Genomic DNA, 19,789 nt, shown 5'->3' on the forward strand with positions numbered 1-19,789 from the left:
CAGTGTTTAGACAGTGGTTCACAGGTTCATTCTTGACTTTGGTTCACCCTAACCCTGGTTTCCTACCCTGCAAGGTGCGCTCTTCTCCCCAACATCAATGTTTCTCTTCTTCCATAACAAATTCTTCTCTTTGGGACCATTTTTTAGGAATTTAAGCCTACAAATTGAGGCAGGAGTAATCCATGTAGCTGTCGTTACCTAATGTATGGAATCAACAAAGTAACCTCTACTCTGTGCAAGGCACGTATTCTACCTAACTGGGCTATGGAGTTACATTTCACTTTGCCCTCGGGACGTTCTCAAATTAGCTGGAAAATAGACAAGTATCTCACTAGGTGTCAAAGTTAGTCAAGATTCTTTTGGTTTCACGTGATGGGAAATTCAACCCAATCTGGTTGAAGTCAAAGTATAAGGAAAATGGGATAGAGTGGCTTATGCAATCTCAAAATACAGAGATGCCTGGCTCCAGGCCTGTGTGCATCCAGATACTCCTAGGATAGCACCAGAAATCAGTGTGCTTTCATCTCCTGCCTCTGGAAAGCTCTCTCTTCATGGTGGCAAGATGGCTGCTGGCTTAGTGCTGAGCAGCTTAGCAACCCCAACAGAGAGAAACCTATTGGGAATTTGAGTCATGCATGCATTCCTGAAACAATGACTGTGGTCAGAGGGAGTGAAAATGCATAGAAGGCTGGCCTGGAGTAGATGCTCATTCCTGGAACTGAGACGTGGGGTCAGCCCCCACTTATATGACATGATCTGTGAGTTGGGGGAGGGGAGTTTCCAAAGAAAAATTTGTGACCTGATGAAGGGGCAACAGAAGCCAGGCAGTTACGTATAGCAGGGTTCTACTGCATACATAATGGATAGCTTATTCCATACAATATCCTTAAGGTTAGCTGGGCATGCTCAGGGGATAGCATTAATCATCGGAATTGCCTAGTTCTTGACAAGCAACATCCCTGCAGTCCAAGCCAGTCTGGGTTGAAGAGACCATAAACGTAACCTGAAAAAAATCTTACCCAAATTTGCTCTCCATTTCAGTGACCTGGACAGAAATAACATCAGCAGGATCACCAAGACGGACTTCGCTGGACTCAAGAATCTACGCGTCTTGTAAGTAGCGCAGGACTCTCCAGCACATTTTTATTTTTAGATCTTCAGCCCTGTGAAAGTGTTCCACTGCCCTGACATTACACCCCCAAGCACTGGGCAGCAGGAATTCACCGTTCTGCAGCCGAAAGCCTTCATTCGTGTGCCCAGGTGTTCACCGGTGTCTTGCTCTGTGTCCCAATGCTGCTGGCGGGGCTAGACCAACTGGAGAAGTCAGTCCAGCAAAAGAGAAAACAGAAGGCAATACACAAATAAATCAGCGTGCCCCGCTTTTAGGATGACAGCAATGTCAGGGTGACTAACCATGCTTCCCTTCCGAAGAGATTGTAATTTCTTCTCCAGCATGTGCATTAAAAGAGAAATCAGGACAAAAGTTATTTATCTTGTTGCTTAATGGAGAGGAGGTGAGGAGGGAGGGAGAGCGCCAGACAGGGTCAGGGCCCTTGTTGAACGCCCACAGCTGTGCAGACAGGTAGCACAAGTTGAGATGGGCATTTGTAGATTGGGGGAGCAAAGACTGTGAGGTCTGCTTTCTATATAGCGACCACCCGTGTCTAAGCCTAAGCTGCCCAAGCTTGTCCATTGACAAATCTCAGACATTCAGAGGTACAACAGAGAAGCAAGTGGACCCTCTTTCCTTCTTTACTGAGAAGTGGATTTGGATCCCTAAGGGTGACCCCAGGCGTGGAGCACAGTCTGGGCACTTTGGCCACTGCCTTGGTGTTCACTTGTGAATCTTGGCTGACGGGTCTTTAGTAGAAATAGCAACTAAAGTCTTGGTATCTGAAGCCACCACCTTCTTTTTATTCATCACTCTTTATAATACAGTGACTTTTGTTCCAGTTACAGGAAGTGCCACGTTTGGTCCTGAGTCAGCTGCTCATGTGACTTTGGACAAATCATTTTGTCTCTTTGGGCCTGTTTTCTTATCTGTAGAACAGGGAATGAATAGTATATCAGTTTTCTGGGGCTACTGTAGCAAAGCACCACAAACTGGATGGCTTAAATGACAGAAATTTACTGTCTTACAGTTCTAGAGTCCAGAAGTCCCAAATCTAGGTGCCAGCAGGGCTGGCTCCTTTTGAGAGCCGTAGGGAAAGATCTGGCCCAGGCCTTTCTTCTAGCTTCTGGTGGCCTCAGGGATTACTTGGCTTTTCAATGGTGGCTTCTCCCTGGGTCCCTGCCATTGTCTTCACTCTACATGTGTGTGTCCAAATTTCCCCCTTTCATAAGGACACTAGACCTATTGGATTATAGCCCATCCGAATAATCTCATTTTAACTCAATTACCCAGTAAAGACCTTATCGCCAAAGGAAGGTCAAATTCTGATACACCGGGGCTTAGGACATTAATCTATGAATTTGGGGGCATGGAATACAATGCAACCCATATCAGATAAAGTCCAAATAACTCTCATAGTTGCACATAGAGTGCTCTTTCTTTTCAACATTTTCATGAATGGTCTGTTTATTTTGACTGCAGCTTGGGGAGTATTACGTGTATGACACTCTCTTCCTGCTTGAGAAGTGATAATGTTAATGATAATGGTGATAACTAAGATACGTGTGGTACCTTCCACAGACCAAACCCTTTGTTACAAATTTGTCAACCCCCGTATGCCCAGAGGAAACAGGCTCAGATACATTAAGTGGTCCCAGCTCCACCTAGCAGGTAACTGAGGGAGGACCAGGACGTGTGCTTTCCAACCTTCATGCAGTGCCGCTCGCATTATCGGAAGTTGAGAAAACCAAGGAGAGAATGGTGCACCTCTTCTGCAATTGCAGCACTGATGTGCAGTGGCTTACCCGAGTTTCCCTGGGCCCCAGCGTGTGGGGACACTGGGATCCAAACACTGGGCCTCCAGCTAGCAGAGGTCTCCCCTGACCTGGTCTCCAGTCTCTGGCCAGTACCCTGTCCTCTCTCCGCCCTCAGAGGGAAGGCCCCACTCTCTGCCAACTCTTTCCTTTGCTCTGCCAGGGGTGTCCAGCCATTTGGCGTCTCTGGGCCACACTGGAAGAAGAAGAGTTGTCTCGGGCCACACATGAAATACACTGCAGCACGTAATCACAAAAAACCTCATGATGTTTTAAGTAAATTTACGATCTTGTGTTGGGCCATATTCACAGCCATCCTGGGCCACATGCGGCCTGCAGGCCATGGGTTGGACACCCCGTGAGCCTAAGCAGTCCCATGTCTGTCAAGTGACTGGCAGCTCTGACAAGTGTGTGTGGCTCAGAGTGGAGGCTGGAAGGAGAAAGGGAATTCCATGGCTCAATGTTAGCGTAATTTTATTGAGGAGATGTATGCAGTAAACACCTGATTCCAGGTCATTTTGTCAGCTCATAGAACAGACATTTAATCTCTCTCCTTATTATTATTATTTTCCATTTCTAACCGCCCAGCATCTGTGAAAGATTTCCTTTTATACAAGTCAGAAATTTCACCTAATGCTTCATTTTCTAACAAAGTCAAAAATAACCCTTTGATTTTCTTACCATTACATCAGAAAGACTAATAAAAATTCCGATTTCCATATCTGCTCTCTGCAAATAGAAAGTTTAAAATAATCACAAAAGATCGTGTTCATATCCTCTGGATGGTCTACAACATTCCTTTGACTACAGTTTGTTGGTATATTCTTCTTATTTAGTTTTCATGTAATTGGTACATTCTTCTTATTTTGATAAGCAGTGCCAAAACTGCTTCTCTTACCCCAGTTTGTAGACTCCATTAATGTAATGTGTTTCACTGTCTCACCACCCCAAACGCAGTCCCATTCAAGTGACCCTTTAGTATTGGAAAAGAATCTGGTCGGTGGGAGAGATGGAATGCTTCTAACAAACACCAATAAAATATCCAGACTTAGAAACTATATTTTCCCCTCAACCTATTCTTTTTAGCAGAGTAACCTAGACAACTACCTTTTTTGAAAAGCTTTCATCACACCTTGGCATATTCCCTGTATCTGTTTCTTATTTATAGTTTATAGTGAAGCCAGAAAAGACTCGATGGTCTTGAATAATTTGAGCTTGCCACCCATTTCCTAGTAGAACTGTTAACACAGTGCCGGTGAATGGACAAAAGCAGATAAAATAGAGATTGGGGAGTTTAGGCCTCACCCAAAGGCAGTTTTCCCACATAAAGTGCATTGAAAGAGAAGATATTAGAATTGCTGCTAACAATTCTTTCTCGCCAGGGGTAGGAGTAGGAAAAGGCCTCTTCTGGTGCTATCAATTAGTTCCTTTTCTTAGTAGTCTCTTGCCAGAGCTCTGCTATGCCCACAATGTGGGAAACAGCTTTACCCCAAATGGGCTTAATAAAAGAGCTAAACTCCACCCAGCCTTCATCACATGGGGGCGATTTCCGATTCTGGTCCAACATTAAAACAAAAAAAATAACAGTGCCCCAAGAGCTGAAAATGAACATAGTCTGTGTCCTAACTCAGAACAGACTCAGCCACGGACACTCCAGCCTTTCCTGGATTCCCTGACCTCCTGCATCTGGTCAGTGAAACAAGAGTGTTAGCAATGGCTTTAGCATGAGTCCCTGAACTTCCTATCAGCCCAGAAGTGGTGGCGGGAGTTTCACAGCTCGTTGATTCATTGATTCATCAAATATTGATTATTCCTTGAGCCTTTAAGTGCCAGGTATTGAGCAGGACTCTGATAGATGTAGGAAACAGATCTAGAGGAGGCCCTGCGTACCCTATCAATCAGGATCCCTGCGGGAAAGAGATGATACTCTCACAGGACAAACGAGGAGCTAAATAAAGAATCCTTTGCAAAGGCGTGGGCAAGGAGAGGTGGTATCGTTCCTGGTGTAGCGGCAAGCAGGTCTCTAGTCCTCAAGGAACAGGGTGGGGACTTGGGGAGGACGCGGTTACCCTAGCAGAGGTGAGGCCTGCCAGGCAGGGTCTGTGGTCTGCGGTAGAGAGATGAAGTCAACCTGAGGTGACTTGAGAGGGAGGGAGCTGGGAATAAATCTCCCAGCCTCACTTGTCCTCCCACCCTCTGATCTCCTGCTGGGCACTCTGACTGGCTGAGCCCAGCAGGAAGCCAGAGTCAAGGAGGCTTGTGATGTGATGGAGCTGGTAAAGCATAGCTTTCGGGGGGGCCTTAGTAAAGTGGGATAGGGGCAGCTGTCCTTACAGGTATATTTGCATTTTCCTATTCCCCTTTCTGAAGGAAGCTGGCAGTGTTAGATTAATTAGTACAGAACTAAGAGATTCATCATAGGAGGTTGGAGTTGGACTCCTTCAGAACCCAGAGGGGATGTGACACTCAGCCACCCTACTGTTGCTCCTTGTTATAATTGGGAAGACATGACAACAAGCTCTGTGATAGATTGATTGATAGTAAAAACCCAGCTGAACAAACCACCCGTCACTAATATTGAACTGCATCCCTGTTTAGCAAGATGTGCTAGTGTGAGTCTATTAGCATCCCAAGGCCCTCGTTGCCATATGGCGGGATAGAAAAGGAAGAGAAGGGAAGGAAAAGAACATTTATTAAACTTCTAATTATACTCCAGATTCTGGGCTAGATAATTTACATACTTTACTCCATTTTTAGTTTCACTTATGAGATTTTTTTTTAAATTTTTTCCCTCTGCTTTACAAATGAAGAAAGTGAGTCTTAGAAAGGTTGACTAGCTAGCCCAGTGTCACACCATCAGCTGGTAAGAAGGCAGGAAAGGGATCCCAAGTCAAACTTGGCAAGCACACCGCAGTGGGAGTTAGAGAGCCCACCCTAACTAGCTGTGTGACTTGGTAGAAATAATTTATCCCTGGGCAAGTCTCGTAATCTTTCTGCTTCCCGGTGCATGTATATATATCTAGATATATATAGATCTCTCCTATAAGAGGCCAGCCTACAGAGGCCAGAAGGAGCATAAGTGTGTGACTCTGAATGGATGAGGACTTGGCAAACTGGGGAGCTTGTGTGCCCTACCTGACCCCTACTCAGTTCTGGCCAACTGTAGATATTTGGAAATGGGACAGCTGAGTTTTTAAAAAGAGTTCGGGGTATGTGTGTGTGTGTGTGTAACATCCTGGATTTTAGTTGTTTGCAACAAGTTCACAAAAATATAAAATATCGCTGAGCTCAAAATACCCACTTCACTCTGGTAGTCTAAGTGAGAAACTTCATGGGACCTAGACGAGCCTTTTGCCTTGCTATAAAATCAAGGATGTGCAGTAGCCCAAAGTCCTCTTCAGTTTCTCATACCTTCAAGCTGTTATTACGTGGCTGCTGTCTAGGCAACTGGGTGAAGGCTGGGAGTATGATGATGAACAGAAGTTCTTACCCTCTCAGCCCTACGCATAATGGGAAAGATGGATTTGAGCATAAATACAAAGGCCCAGGAGTTGAGCCTAAGAAGCCACGGGGGTTATGAACCATCCGAGAGGTCAGAGGTGGAGGACTGTCACGCGAGGAACCTTTCTGAATGGAGAGCCAAGTCCCCTCAAGGCTGCTCTGCCTGCCTGCTGCCTTCCCTTCAGGCACTCGGGCACCTCTCCTCCGGCCGAGCCCAGAGGAGCCCAGGGCCTCCTAAATTCCGCCCTCCAGAGGAGCGCACTGCGATCAGAGCTGCGCCTCTACTACGAAGTCCCCTGCCGCCTCCAGGGTCAGCCCTGGATGGAAACTATGTGGTTTCATTGCTTCCCTTCCCGACCATCCAGCTAATCCATTTTAAGCTGCCATTTTAAGAAAAAAAAATTAGGGAAACAAATGTTTCATTGTATGCTCAAATCTTAGGAAATGCCACATGCACGAACCGAACTCACTTAAGCAGAGTGTTGAGTGTTTTAATCACCTGCATCGAAGACTTTGGAGGTCAGCAGCGCCCGCAGCTGGGGAACCCTAACTCTTGTGACCATCACCCTCATGTAGGGAACAGGCAGGCGCTGGCATCGGGCTGCTTTTTCTATGTCACAGGCAGTTGTCCAACAATAGCTTCACCCTTTCTACCTGGTGACCCAGAGACAGAGCAGAGAAGGTCCTTTTCAATGAAGCATTTTTGAATCTCTGAGGGAGGGAGCTTTGAGGGAAGAGATACTGATCATATGTGTAGTTTTCTATAAGAAGCAGCTTTTACCTCTTCCTTCTCTGTGCAACACCCTGCAGTGCTTGGGGGGACATTTGCTGAGAACATTCTTAAAATAGAGGCACGGAAACCAATCTGTCAGGTAGAAGTGTGCAGGCGGCGAAACCCTGGTTACCGTGATACCGAGCTGGGATGGGAGTTATCTTGTCCCACTATTCTCCTCCCAGCTTGGGGGGCCCCAAGGGTCGTGGGAGGGGCTGAATGAGCATGCCCTGAAGCCTAGCATGAGATCTCTGAGCCCTTCTGGTCCTTGACCCTTGCTGCGTCTGCGGTTCTTCTAGGCATCTGGAAGACAACCAGGTCAGCGTCATCGAGAGAGGCGCCTTCCAGGATCTGAAGCAGCTGGAGCGATTGTAAGTACAGCACAACCTCCTTTCTTGAAAAGTCTTTCTTCTTCTTTTTATTTTTTTGTAAATTGGCTTCATTGCAACCTTGCTTTGAAAAAAAAGTCTCCCATGTTTAATAAAACGTTTGCTATTTTATTTAAAGCACATTAGATGCATGTTACAGAGACACTAAGATTCACATAAACACTTTTCCTTTAAAAGAGGCTAAAATTGGCATCTGGGTTTGTTTGTCTTCTTCTCAGCCCTAAGCTCTCTCTTGGTATTTGTACGTGGGGTTGGTTCAGGCCTGGGCCTTAGCCCTCGCTTTCTGGGAGGAAGGAAGCCCATAGTTAGCCCCCTGTCATGGAAACCAGCATCAGGTATTCCCTGCTTCTCGGCCTGGGGAGTGCGCTCCCTCAGCAGGTCCCCTCCTCTCCACTGCGCCCCTCTGCCCTGTTCTCATGGGAGGGGAAGGGCAGCAAGTGGGCGAGGGCCTTGGAGTGCCAGTACCTCTGAGTGCACATCAGCCTGTGTCAGGAAGCCCACACATTTCCACGAGAGAATATGCTGACAGTGGTTTAAAAATAGGCCGCTGTTCTGACTCTATCAGAGGGAGAGGAGAAAAGGGGCAAGATGGGAGATGGATGGAGCTCCATTTGTTTTGTAGATTAATGCTTTTGCGGAAAGGCCTTGGGTCACTTTGATGAGGGGAGCTGCTCAGATGGTTAAGTGGGCAGCTTCACCTTTCTTCAGTTAATCACATCTGGCAGCTCATAACATCTGGATATTTGCTTTCTGCCCTCTGAGCAGGGATTGTCCCCAAAAGCACTTAGTCATGCTGGTGGGCGTCTCTCTTCCATGCTTCCCTCCGTGTCCTGGTTGACCTGACATTTCAGCCTCCCCTTCCTGCAGTCGGCCCGGGGGCCTGCAGCAGCTCTCTGCTGTGCCAGCTTACGTAGAAGGACACTCCACATTGACCTGTCTCTGTCATCTACAGAGACAGGCTTGGGTATGGGGGCGGGGGGGGCCTGCCACCAGCTCGTGAGCTTTGTGATCGCTCATGTGGTACGACATGGGAATGGGAAGGGATGTTACCCAGCAAAGTCCTTGACTCCCCGCTCAGTTGGGTAAATTGTCTCATTCATTTTTCTTCTGCAGAGTCAACGGTCAGTGTATGTTCTGCTGCTGTTGGTTTGAAAATATGAAATTTATTCCTTGTAAGAAATACAGGGATGTGAATGTTGCCTCTGTCAATGCTTTTATTTTTAAGTTTCTTAAAACTTGAATAATTCTCCTTATTTAAACAAAGGGAAAAAACACAAGTACTTGTTGGACCTGGTTTCCTTCTGTGAAATATTCAACATTTCTATGAAGGCTAAATTATACAGTCCTTAGTTAAAAGGCCACCTTTTGCTTAGTGCTCTGATTAGAAGGGTAAATAAATTTCCAATTCATTAATTTCATGGTTGTTGGAAGGGAACTAATTGAGTACCTTGGATATGCTAGGAACTGTGCCAGTGTTTTATATGCTGTTATTTTATCCCCACAAAATTCTTGTGAGGTGTTATTACCCTCATTTTGCAGATGAAGAAACAGAGGCCCAGGGAGATGGAGCCAAAGAGTTGTCAGGGGGGAGCCAAGATTCAGAGCCACATCTGTCCAGCATCAAAGCCCACGTCCTTTCATACTTCTGTGCTGCAGACATTAGATGAAGTGTGATCTTTAGAAATGGCCCTGCAAATAGCCTCCTCCATACCCATTTAACTCCAGGGACTATCAGTGAAATGTTCTGGCAAAGACACTTAGCTTTGGCTTGGTGATCGTGGCTGACACACCATGTGTATCTGGGGGACTGTAGGGATTACAGTCTCAGGGTAAACCTGCCTCTTTCTCTGCTGTGGCTTGTTAGAAGGGGAAGGCCAGCACCTATACTGGCCAAACCCTCCAATCTCATGGCTTAACTCAGCAGAAGTTTATTTCTTATTCGTATCAAACCCAGTAAGGGAAGGGCGCTTCTGGTTGCTGGGTCTCTCTTCTCCCAGGGGATTCTCAGAAACATGCGTTCCTGCCCCTCCTTAGCTCTGCCATCTCTAAACTTGCCTTTCAAGGTACCAATGTTTGTCTGCATCAAACCAGTGGAAGGGAAAACAGTAGGAAGGATTGCACATGGGAGGTTTTCATGGATGAGACCCAGAAGGAGTACATGTCACTTCTACTCTTACATACCTTGAGCTAGAACTCAGTGGGGGTCAGGAAAGATAGTTGAGTGATATGCTAGGAAACTAGAAGAAACAGGCTTAGTGAACAGTTAAGTTGTCACTGACTTACATTGTAAGCGAACTGAAAAAGCACTTGGTCAGGAAGAGGAAGAGAAGTATAGGCAGTTGACTGCTATGCACAGCTGGGTAGGCACCTCATTTAAGGCCTTTCAGTGTCAACAAGAGGAAGCTTGGGTGTGTGTGACATTATCCTGACTGGTGTTAATCTGGTTTTAGTTATTCAATCTGTCCCCAAGCAGACTGAGAGCTACAGAATGGGAAAATACAATGTATTGGGTTGGCCAAAAAGTTCGTTTGCTTTTTTCTTGGAAGATGGCCCTCTAGTAGCCCTTAGTTGTCTTTAACTTCATTTGAAACAATTTTGTTAGATTGTATTGTGAGAGCTGTCATATCAGCATGCATTTAAAAAAACTTATCAAAATTGGTGAATTTTTGTGTAGCCATTTTAATTTTGAAGATGAAAGAAAATATACAACATTTTGGCATATTATGCTTTATTATTTCAAGAAAGGTGAAAACACAACTGAAACGCAAAAAAAAAAAAAAGATTTGTGCAGTGTATGGAGAAGGTGCTGTGGCTATTGAACATGTCAGAAGTGGTTTGTGAAGTTTCATGCTGGAGATTTCTTACTGGACGATGCTCCATGGTCGGGTAGGCCAGTTGAAGTTGATAGCAATCAAATTGAGACATTAATTAAGAACAGTCAACATTCTACCATGTGGGAGAGAGCTGACATACTCAAAATATCCAAATCAATAGTTATTGGTGAAAATGAAAAATGTGTCTTTTGTTTTACAGAACAAGCTAACCAAACTTTTTGGCCCACCCAGTATTTGCTGTTAACAACTGAAGGAGTAGGTGGCTGATGCTGCCCTCTCTAGCTCTCACTCTTGACACTGGATCTGTGTCTGTATGTCTGGTAGTAGATTAATCTTTATTGATCATATTCTGAAATACAGGCTGGGGATTATATGGCTTTTGATCGTTTATTTCTTGAGTGTCCAGTTTCATTCACAATGATCATTACTGGTTTGATCTCTTGAGCTTTAATGGGAAAGGAAGACCATTCTGTCCTGTATGTCTCAACTCAGAAGTCTCCGTTCTTCCATGAAAAAATCCCTGCTCTAGACTGAGTCAGGTGCCCTTCCTCCCATAGCACATGATCGTCCGTGTCACAGCACTTATCACACTGCGTTTTAATTCCCCATTTCCCTGATTGTCTTTCTCCAAAACTCTGAGTATGTTGAGGTCAACAGTCATGTTCCATTGAGCTCTTAATCTCAAAGCCTTACACAATGTGTGATAGTAAGTCCTTATGGAATGCTTATCAAATACTTTTTTAATACCAGTTTTTGTTTTATACCAGTGGTTCTGAATTGGTACCTATTTTTCCCTCTAGAGGACACTTGACATTGTCTGGAGACATTTTTCGTTGTTACAGCTGGCATGTAATGGGGAGAGATCATGAAAGTTGCTAAACATCCTGCAATGCACAGGACAATGCTCACAGCAATGAATTATCCAATCCAAAATGTTAATAGTGTTAAGGTTGAGAAACTCTACTCTTTACCTGTTACATGTCAGCATCTTAGACATATGTCCTCATTTAATCCATCCAGCAGAATTATGAGATTCAAATCATTATATCCCTGACGTGACAAAATATTAAAGTCAAAGCACTGTTTATAAAGTATTGTTGCTAAGTATGTTTACCCTAAATCTAATTTAGCTAGATCTCACTTTTGGTTTCCAGGAAGTGGACAGGATAGAGGAACAAGTTAAATGAAACTAAGAGCAAGCAAATCCTATAGGCGGGATATTTTACAAGATCACTGCCTTGGTCCCTTCAAAAACAATGTCAGGAAAGGCACCACACATGAAGATTGGCATGGCTCTATTGATAATAGATAAAATAGCCTTTAAAACAAGAAAAGAGGAATATTTCATAATGATAAAGGAGTAAAGACACACACAAAGCAAATTTTGACAAAAACAACCAACTATAGAATAAACATTCTTTTCAAGTGCATATGAACCTTTTATCAAATACTGGTCTGGAAAGTAAGTCTCAATAAATACCAGAGGATTGAAATCATGGATTATTTTCAAGAAGTCATTAAGAAAATGATAAATAGAAAATTTCTAAATATTTGGAAATTGAGTAATATACTTCTAAGTAACCTCTGAGTCACAGAATATATCACAGTAGAAATTTGAAGATATATTTTTCTGAACGTTAATAAACATACAGTATATCACAATATGTAGATTACAGTCATAGCCACACTCTGAGGAAAATATATAGCCTTTTATCTATATTGTTCAACTTATATATATTATGTGTTGTATACATTTAAAAAGAAGTGAGGCTAAAATCTTGATGAAAGTATTAAGCTAGAGAAAGAACAAGATAGAAAAAAGGAAATTAGTAAGAGCCTAAGTATATGAAATATAAACATATATTTATATTAGAAAAACTCTAAAAAGCCAAACTTTTATTTTTGAAATAATAAAATATAAAAATTGACAAGACTGATGAGAAGACAAAAAAAAGAAGACTAAATTGCTACTATGGGGGATAAAAGGTGGGACACAACTATGGATTTTACAAACATTAAAATGATAATTAGATCAAATTTTAGACAACTTTTTTCAATGACTTCAAAGATTAAGTGAAATTGAAAATTGAAACAAGAAAGGATAGAAAGTCTGTAGAATTTCATATCTAGTGAATAAATTAAATCCTTAATTAAAATATTCTACCAAGAACACCTAGGCTTAGATGCCTTCACCAATATATTCTACCTAAATCTTAAGAAGTATCAGTTTAACGTAAACTCTATAAAAAGAATGGATATTTATCATTTGGATGGCATAACTCTTATAACAAAACTCAGCAAGCACATTTCAAGAAAAAATATAAACCAACATATTTCATAAATATTTTTACAGATTTCCTAACAAAATATTAGCAAAATGAGTTTGGTGATACATTAAAATGATGTATTACAACAAACTTTGCCTTCCTCAATTAAGCCAAGTTAGGGCTAGGTCTAACCCTAACTCTAGCCCTAACCCTAACCCTAACCAACTCGGCTTAATTGAGAAATGCAAAGTTGGCTTAATATTTGAAAGTCCTCCTTCCCAAATAAAAATGTACTGAGCCACTAGGATAGCAAAACCAAAGACGCCCAGGCAACATCTGCAATAAAACTAGTTGACAACGTATCCCAGTAAATCCCCATCCTCTGCCGTAAGCAGGTGAGGGAACACAATGTATCATTGCAAGACTGTTGTATGATCTTATCTGTGTAGGGAAAAGCAGAGGAAAGGCAACTGAAATTCTTAAGACACTGAGAAAAGGAGATCACTTAAATTACCGATACAGACTCACTGGAAAACACAGTGGTCAGTCTGAGAAAAGCCACCCAACTAGAGGGGAGATTGATTGGATCCAGTCCATGGTAAGTACCAAGGCATGGCAATGCGATGAGAACTGTCAGTACTGGGAGGAGTCTGGGCCCTATAAACTCTTCAAGCTAACTAATACAAGGCTCTTTTTCAAAGAAAGGCCTAGCGTTCTTAAGAAACTTCTGGGAGTAGTTGATCAGAACAGAAAAATAGTAGAAATAAAAAGGGAACTTCTTGATAAAAGTATTAGAAGTCACCAGAAGTGTCACAAATTAGAATATACAAGGCTGTGTTTTTCATGAGTTTGCAAGAAAAACCAAGAATGAGCTCTAGGCTCTTGAAGGTAAAAAACTATCACTTTCTACCCCTCGCACATAAAACTATACAGAATCTCTTTTATTTAGGAAATAAACAACAAAAAGGATTATGATTGATGCTCATACGAAGTTTTTTATAAGAAAAATAAAAAAGAATGAGAAACATAATTTCCATAGAAACAATGAAAATATGCAAGATAGAGGTACTTACAAAACAGAGGAAAGCTATAATAGAATAGTACAAAACTAACTACACAAATTTAAGATCCTATAAACTATAAAAGAACAACATAAAATATGAATTTAAAAGACTCAGAAATTAGATGATTAGAAAAAATAGGATTTGAAAGAATGGGTAAAGAACTGAAGAAACAATTTAGAAATAAAAGAAATCATGTCAAAATAAATAATGCCAATACAATTCTGAAGAACAAATGTAGAAGAATTATACTATCAAATTTCAGACTTACTATAAACCTACAATGATCAAGACAGCATGGTACTGGTGAAATAATGGATATATAAATGAATGGGACACAATAGAGAACCCAAAAATAGACCCATTCAAGTGTAGTCAACTGATATTTAACAGGGGTACAAAGAAAGCACAAAGACAATTCAAAGGAGAAAGAATAGTCTTTTAATAAATGATGCCGGGACAATTTGATATTCCTATGTAAAACAATTGAAACTTTATTTCTGGTACAAAATTAAATTCAAAATGGATCATAGTCTTAAATGTAAAATGTAAAACTATAAAACTTCTAGAAGAAGATATAAGAGAAAAATCTACATGACCTTTGATTTTGGGATGAGTTTTTTGATATAAGACTAAAAACATGAGCCAGGAAAGAAAAAAGTAATAAATTGAACTTCATTAAAATTAAAAACTTCTGCTTTGCAAAAGGCACTTTTAGGAGAATGAAAAGACAAGCTACAGACTGGAAGAAAATTTTTGCAAAACAAATCTGATAAAGAACTTGTATACAAAATATACAAAGAACTTACAAATTCAACAGTAAGAAAACAAACCAGCCTAGACCCCAAAAGAAAAAAATGGGCAAAATATTTGAACAAGCAATGAACCAATGAAAATATAAATGGCAAATAAGTATATGAAAAAATTCTCAATGTCATTTTTCATTAGGGTTATGCAAATTAAACAGCGAGATACCACTGCACACCGATTGGAATGGCTAAAATACTAAAAGCTGACATTACTAATTGCTGCTGAGGAAGAAGAGTAACAGGAACTCTCATTTATTACTGTTTAATGATGCAAAATAGTACAGCCACTTTGGAAGACAGCTCAGCAGTTTCTTACAAAGCTAAACAGAGTCTCATACGATCCAGATCAGTGGTTGCTAGGACTTTGGGGAAGAAGAGGCAGTGGAGGGTTGAATAGGTGAAGCAGGGGAAAGGATGGGATTAGAATGCTGAAACTGGGCCATAGAAACCTGAAATGGCAGGCGTATGACACATGCATTTCTCAAAACCCACAGAATTTTACAATGCAAAGAGTGAACCTTAATGCATGCAAATTTTTAAAATCTTTTGGAAATTGGAGGATCCCCCGATGGAACGCACCCTATGATGGCTGTGCGAGTCAGCCTCATGGAGGACGATGAGGGAAAAGGGAGATGTGGAACAGAGTGGAGTCTGCAAGGCTAAAAGCAAGAGGAACAGCACATAAGTGCTGTACTCTAGTGGGAGAGTCGTTTCCCACTGGGATGCAGGTTCACAATTCTGGGATCGCTTTACATGTATATTGCAGTTGAACAATGGGGGGTGGGTGGTATGGACAGGTTTCTCACTGTTGAAATGGTGGCTACAGGCAAGCAGTTGAGAGAGCTATAATGATCCACGTGGTAATGGAGTAGAGTCAAGGACACCAGTGTGAACTAATGTTTAGCCTAATACATGATACTTTCACTTAATATAAATGGATTTATATATATATATATATACACACACACACACACACACACACACACACACACACACACATATATACATGTATAAACATTTATTGGTATGTGAGGATGCATAGGTTTGTATACAAGCAAATATTTTCTTGCTTTGCCAGCAACAGGGTCTAGAAGCAATAACACTGCAGCAGCAATGAGCATGCCTAGCGCCCAGACTGCAGCTTCTCACGCCATTCTTCCACAAAAAGGAACTAAGGCATCTTAGAGAAATTGGTTGGGGCATGAGAACTGTTGTGCCAAAAAGAAAGTGCTCAAAAACCAGAAAAGAAAAAAAAAAGAAACAGTGACACCTCACTAACCCTCCAAACAACCCAAACTTATGAGGACTTAGGAGCAAACTGAAAGGGCTCCTAATGCCAAAGCTGGAATTATTTGGGCAACAAAATAAATGAACTGGATTATAACCAAAGTATAAAATAAACATCCATGAGTCCATACTGATATACATAAATAACTGAATAAATAAATAAATGGGGAGATGATAACTTTCCCATGCAGAAGAACCCTAAGTAATTTATGTAGATTGTCTGCCCTCAAGGAGGTGGAGCATGACTCTCCAAGCCTTAGATTCAGGCCTTGCAAAACTGACTTCCTCCTTGGGTTTAAAAAGAAAAGGGACGGTGGGGATGGTATTGAATAAATAGGATACACACTACCTCCGCCAGGCGATGAAAGTCAGTAGTAAAAGTGAGGTCACGTTGAAAGTGTGTATCTTTGATATGATGTACTGAAAATAGCAGTTTACATCCATGATCTTCATCTCAAAAATCCATAACTCCAGTCTAATGAGAAAAACATCAGACAGATCCCAGCTGTCTAAAAAACACCTGATAGTCCTCCGCAATACTACCTAGGTCATCAAAAGCAAGGAAAGTCACAAACTGTCACAGCCTGGAACAGCATAAGGAGACATAATGACTAAATATAATGTGCCATCCTGGATGGTATCCTAAAACAGAAAAAAAGATCTAGGTTAAAAAGTAAAGGCATCTGAAGAAAGCTTTTGTTAGCTGTGGCAAATGTACTGTATACTACACTAATGGAAGATGTTAATAATGCGAACACTGGATGTGGGCTGTAGGACAGCGCTCTGCACTGTCTTCCCAACTTCTATGCAAATCTAAATCTTTTCTAATAGTGAAATTTTTTTTTTAGAGAAAAGGTGATTGTGCCAAACCCTGCTTGAAGTACAGATTCATGAGCAAAATCAATGTCACTGCTTTACACACATACATACATACTAATCTAGGTGGAATTCAAGAGCAAATAAATGCAATGGATAATGCTTTAAGAGAAATGGAAAATGACAAGTGGTATATTTTAAAATCAATAGGAAATTAATATACAGGTCAAAAGGATTCACAAGAAAGTAATAGATATGGAAATCAGTCAAAGAACTTCTAACATAATGTGAATCTCCGAGGGAGAAAACTAAAGTGATTAAACAAAACAAAACTAATAGTAATGAAAATTTCCTGAAATAAAAGATGATTTAAAGTTACATATTGAAAGAACAGTGAATGCTTGGAAAAATAGACCCTGAAGGTATAAAGCCAAAACATTCTAATAAATCTATTGGCTTTTAAAGGGAAAAAAAAATCCTTAAGCATTCATCAATCAGACACACAAAATGGAAAGAACATTAGGTTTATAGCATTTCGGTGTCAAAAGACACCAAAGCCAGAATACAACTGAATAAACTTTAAGAAAATAAACTTTTTTCACAAATAAAATGTGAACCAGAGCCATACCTATATTCAAATGTAATGACAACAGACTTATGAACAACTTGGGCATCATAGTTCCTGGGACCCCTCCCCAAGAACAACTGTCATACAGCCCAAAGTGTGGAGAGCCATTGGCATAAGGACAGAGATAATCTATGCTTTCAAAACTCCCTGGAAGATAGGAGGGGACTTGTGACTGAGTTTTGGAATGTCATGCGTAGAGTGGGCGAAGGGCTGGGCTCTCCATGGTGCTCCACACTTGCTCCCTTGCCCTCGGCTGGCTAAACTGATAGCACTCTAAGAACATAAAGGATGCAGCAACACAACAGCAGAGGATTCTGGGTCCCTGCTAGCATGCATGTGGCTACAACGTGAACAAGAAATAAACTTCTGTTATTTAAAACAATGTAATTCATCCTATTAACAGAGTATATGAGAAAAGTCTTCTCCAAAAATGAAAAAAAAAGTATTTAATACAACACTAATTCATGATTTAAAAGCATTTAAAGTATTAAGAACAAAATAGAGCTTCATTACGTAAAACCCAAAACTAACATCATAGTTAATGGTGAGCTACTGAAAACGTTCCTCCTGTGAGATACCTGTCATCATGGCTTCCATTCAACATTGTATTAGAAGTCCTGGTCCTTCAATGACAAACAAAATAAAAAGGAAGGGAGGGAGGGAGGAAGGAAAGAAGGTGAAAGAATAGGTATAAGGTTTGGAGTAGAAGAAATATAATATCATTTGCAGGTGACAAGGCTGAGTACATAGAAAATACAAAATACTCTACAGATAAGTTATCAGGATTCCTGAGTGAATTCCCAAGGCCACTGAACACAGGGTCAATGAACCAAAAAAAAAAGAAAGAAAGAAAGAAAGAAAGAAAGAAAGAAAGAAAGAAAGAAAGAAAGAAAGAAAGAAAGAAAGAAAGAAAACTTCTATATACCTATGACAAACAATTAGGAATTTTCTTAAAATGATGTTTACAGTAACACAAAAATATCAGCTTCCCAGGAATATGTCTAATTAAAGATATGCAAGACCTTAACACAGAAAACAACAGACACTGCTGGGAGAAATGAAGGCTGGCTCAAATATACATGAACATAATGCATGGCTTGTTCATGTCTTGGACAACTCCATTTCTCAAAGATGTCAATTCTCTCCAAATTGATACACAGATCCAGTGAAATCCTAACCAAAATGTTAATAGGTTGTTGTAGAAATTAAGATGATTCTCAAGTTTGTCTGGAAATGCAAATGGCTGAAAAGAACCAAGATAATCTTGAAGACCCAGGTAGAGAAGGACGTGGTTTGTAACAGAGATGGCACTGTGAAGCGGCTTAGAAGAGACGATCTGTCTACTAGATTGTGACAGAGTAATTGGATATGCATAAGGAAAATAAATGATCTTGCCCCTTACTGCCAATCATTCACAAAATCAGTTATAAGTGGATTGTAGATTTATACATGAAAAATAAAATAATAAGTTTTAGAAAAATAACAAAATATCTTTGTGGTTTTGAGATAGTTGATATTTCTTAAGCAAGATACAGAAGGCATTAAACTAAAGGAAAAAAATAACTTGGACTATATTAAAAGAAATAACTTTTATTCATCAAGATACATCAAATGAGTGAAAAAGCATGTCCTAGAGTGGACGAACATTGGCAGGGCATGTAACTGACCATGGGCTTTTATGGAGAACACACACATGTAGAACTCTTACAGATCAATAAGAAAAAGACAAATTTCCTAGCAAGAAAATGGTTAAGAGTTTTGAACAGGCAGTCTATAAAAGAGGACATCCAAATGACAGCTGGTCTCATGAAAAGATGCTCGGTGGGGCATTAAACATAAAATGACAGTGGCATCACCACATACCCGTCAGAATGGCTATAACTTAAAATGTGTTGATGATCATGGGAAACAAACTACATTCATCGCACCCTTCTGTGGGACTCATTGGCACAGTTAGTCTGGAAAGCTCTTTGGCGGTGTAAACTAGAGCCAAGCACACACATACCCCATGACCTAGCCATTACACTCCTGGATCTCCACCACACAAAGACATACACAAGATTGTTCCCAGCAGCACCATTTGTAATGGCCCCACACTGGAGACAAGCCGAATGCTCATAAACATGAGTAAAACAAGTTTTGAAAATGAAAACAATACCGCAAAAAAACTGCTACATGTAACAGCAGGATAAATCTCAGAAACAAAATGAGTAACAAAAGCCACACAAACCCAGTCCGCTTATTTAATCTTCAAAACAGTCAGAACTGATCTATTATTTTAAAATCAGGGTGGTGTTTATCATTGGAGGGTTGTAAGCAGAAGGTGGAATTCAGGGATTTTTGAAGTGTATCATCATCTGTTTCTAGGTGTGGGGAGAGGCTTGTGGGTCTGTTCACTGGATGCAGAATGCTTTGAGTTGTATGATGTTGATTTGTGGATTTTTCGGTATATTTTACACTTCAAAAAATAATTTATTTTAAGAAGAGACTTTAGAGGCAG

At 41.0% G+C, this 19,789-nt stretch overlaps 1 protein-coding gene across 2 annotated transcripts in view; it reads left to right on the forward strand.

Annotated features, from left to right (window-relative positions):
* Nucleotides 1-19,789, forward strand: part of SLIT3 (slit guidance ligand 3) — a 520,298-nt gene that overhangs the window by 40,285 nt on the left and 460,224 nt on the right. For both annotated transcript variants that reach the window (XM_054568067.1, XM_054568069.1), the window contains exons 2-3: nucleotides 1,042-1,113; nucleotides 7,498-7,569. In XM_054568067.1, the coding sequence (XP_054424042.1) occupies nucleotides 1,042-1,113; nucleotides 7,498-7,569 (144 nt within the window). The remainder of the gene's footprint in view (nucleotides 1-1,041; nucleotides 1,114-7,497; nucleotides 7,570-19,789) is intronic.

This window comes from Pteronotus mesoamericanus, unplaced genomic scaffold (genome assembly GCF_021234165.1).
Source record: "Pteronotus mesoamericanus isolate MK-2021 breed Mesoamerican mustached bat unplaced genomic scaffold, CSHL_Meso_final contig_2, whole genome shotgun sequence".
NCBI classification, from domain to species: domain Eukaryota; kingdom Metazoa; phylum Chordata; class Mammalia; order Chiroptera; family Mormoopidae; genus Pteronotus; species Pteronotus mesoamericanus.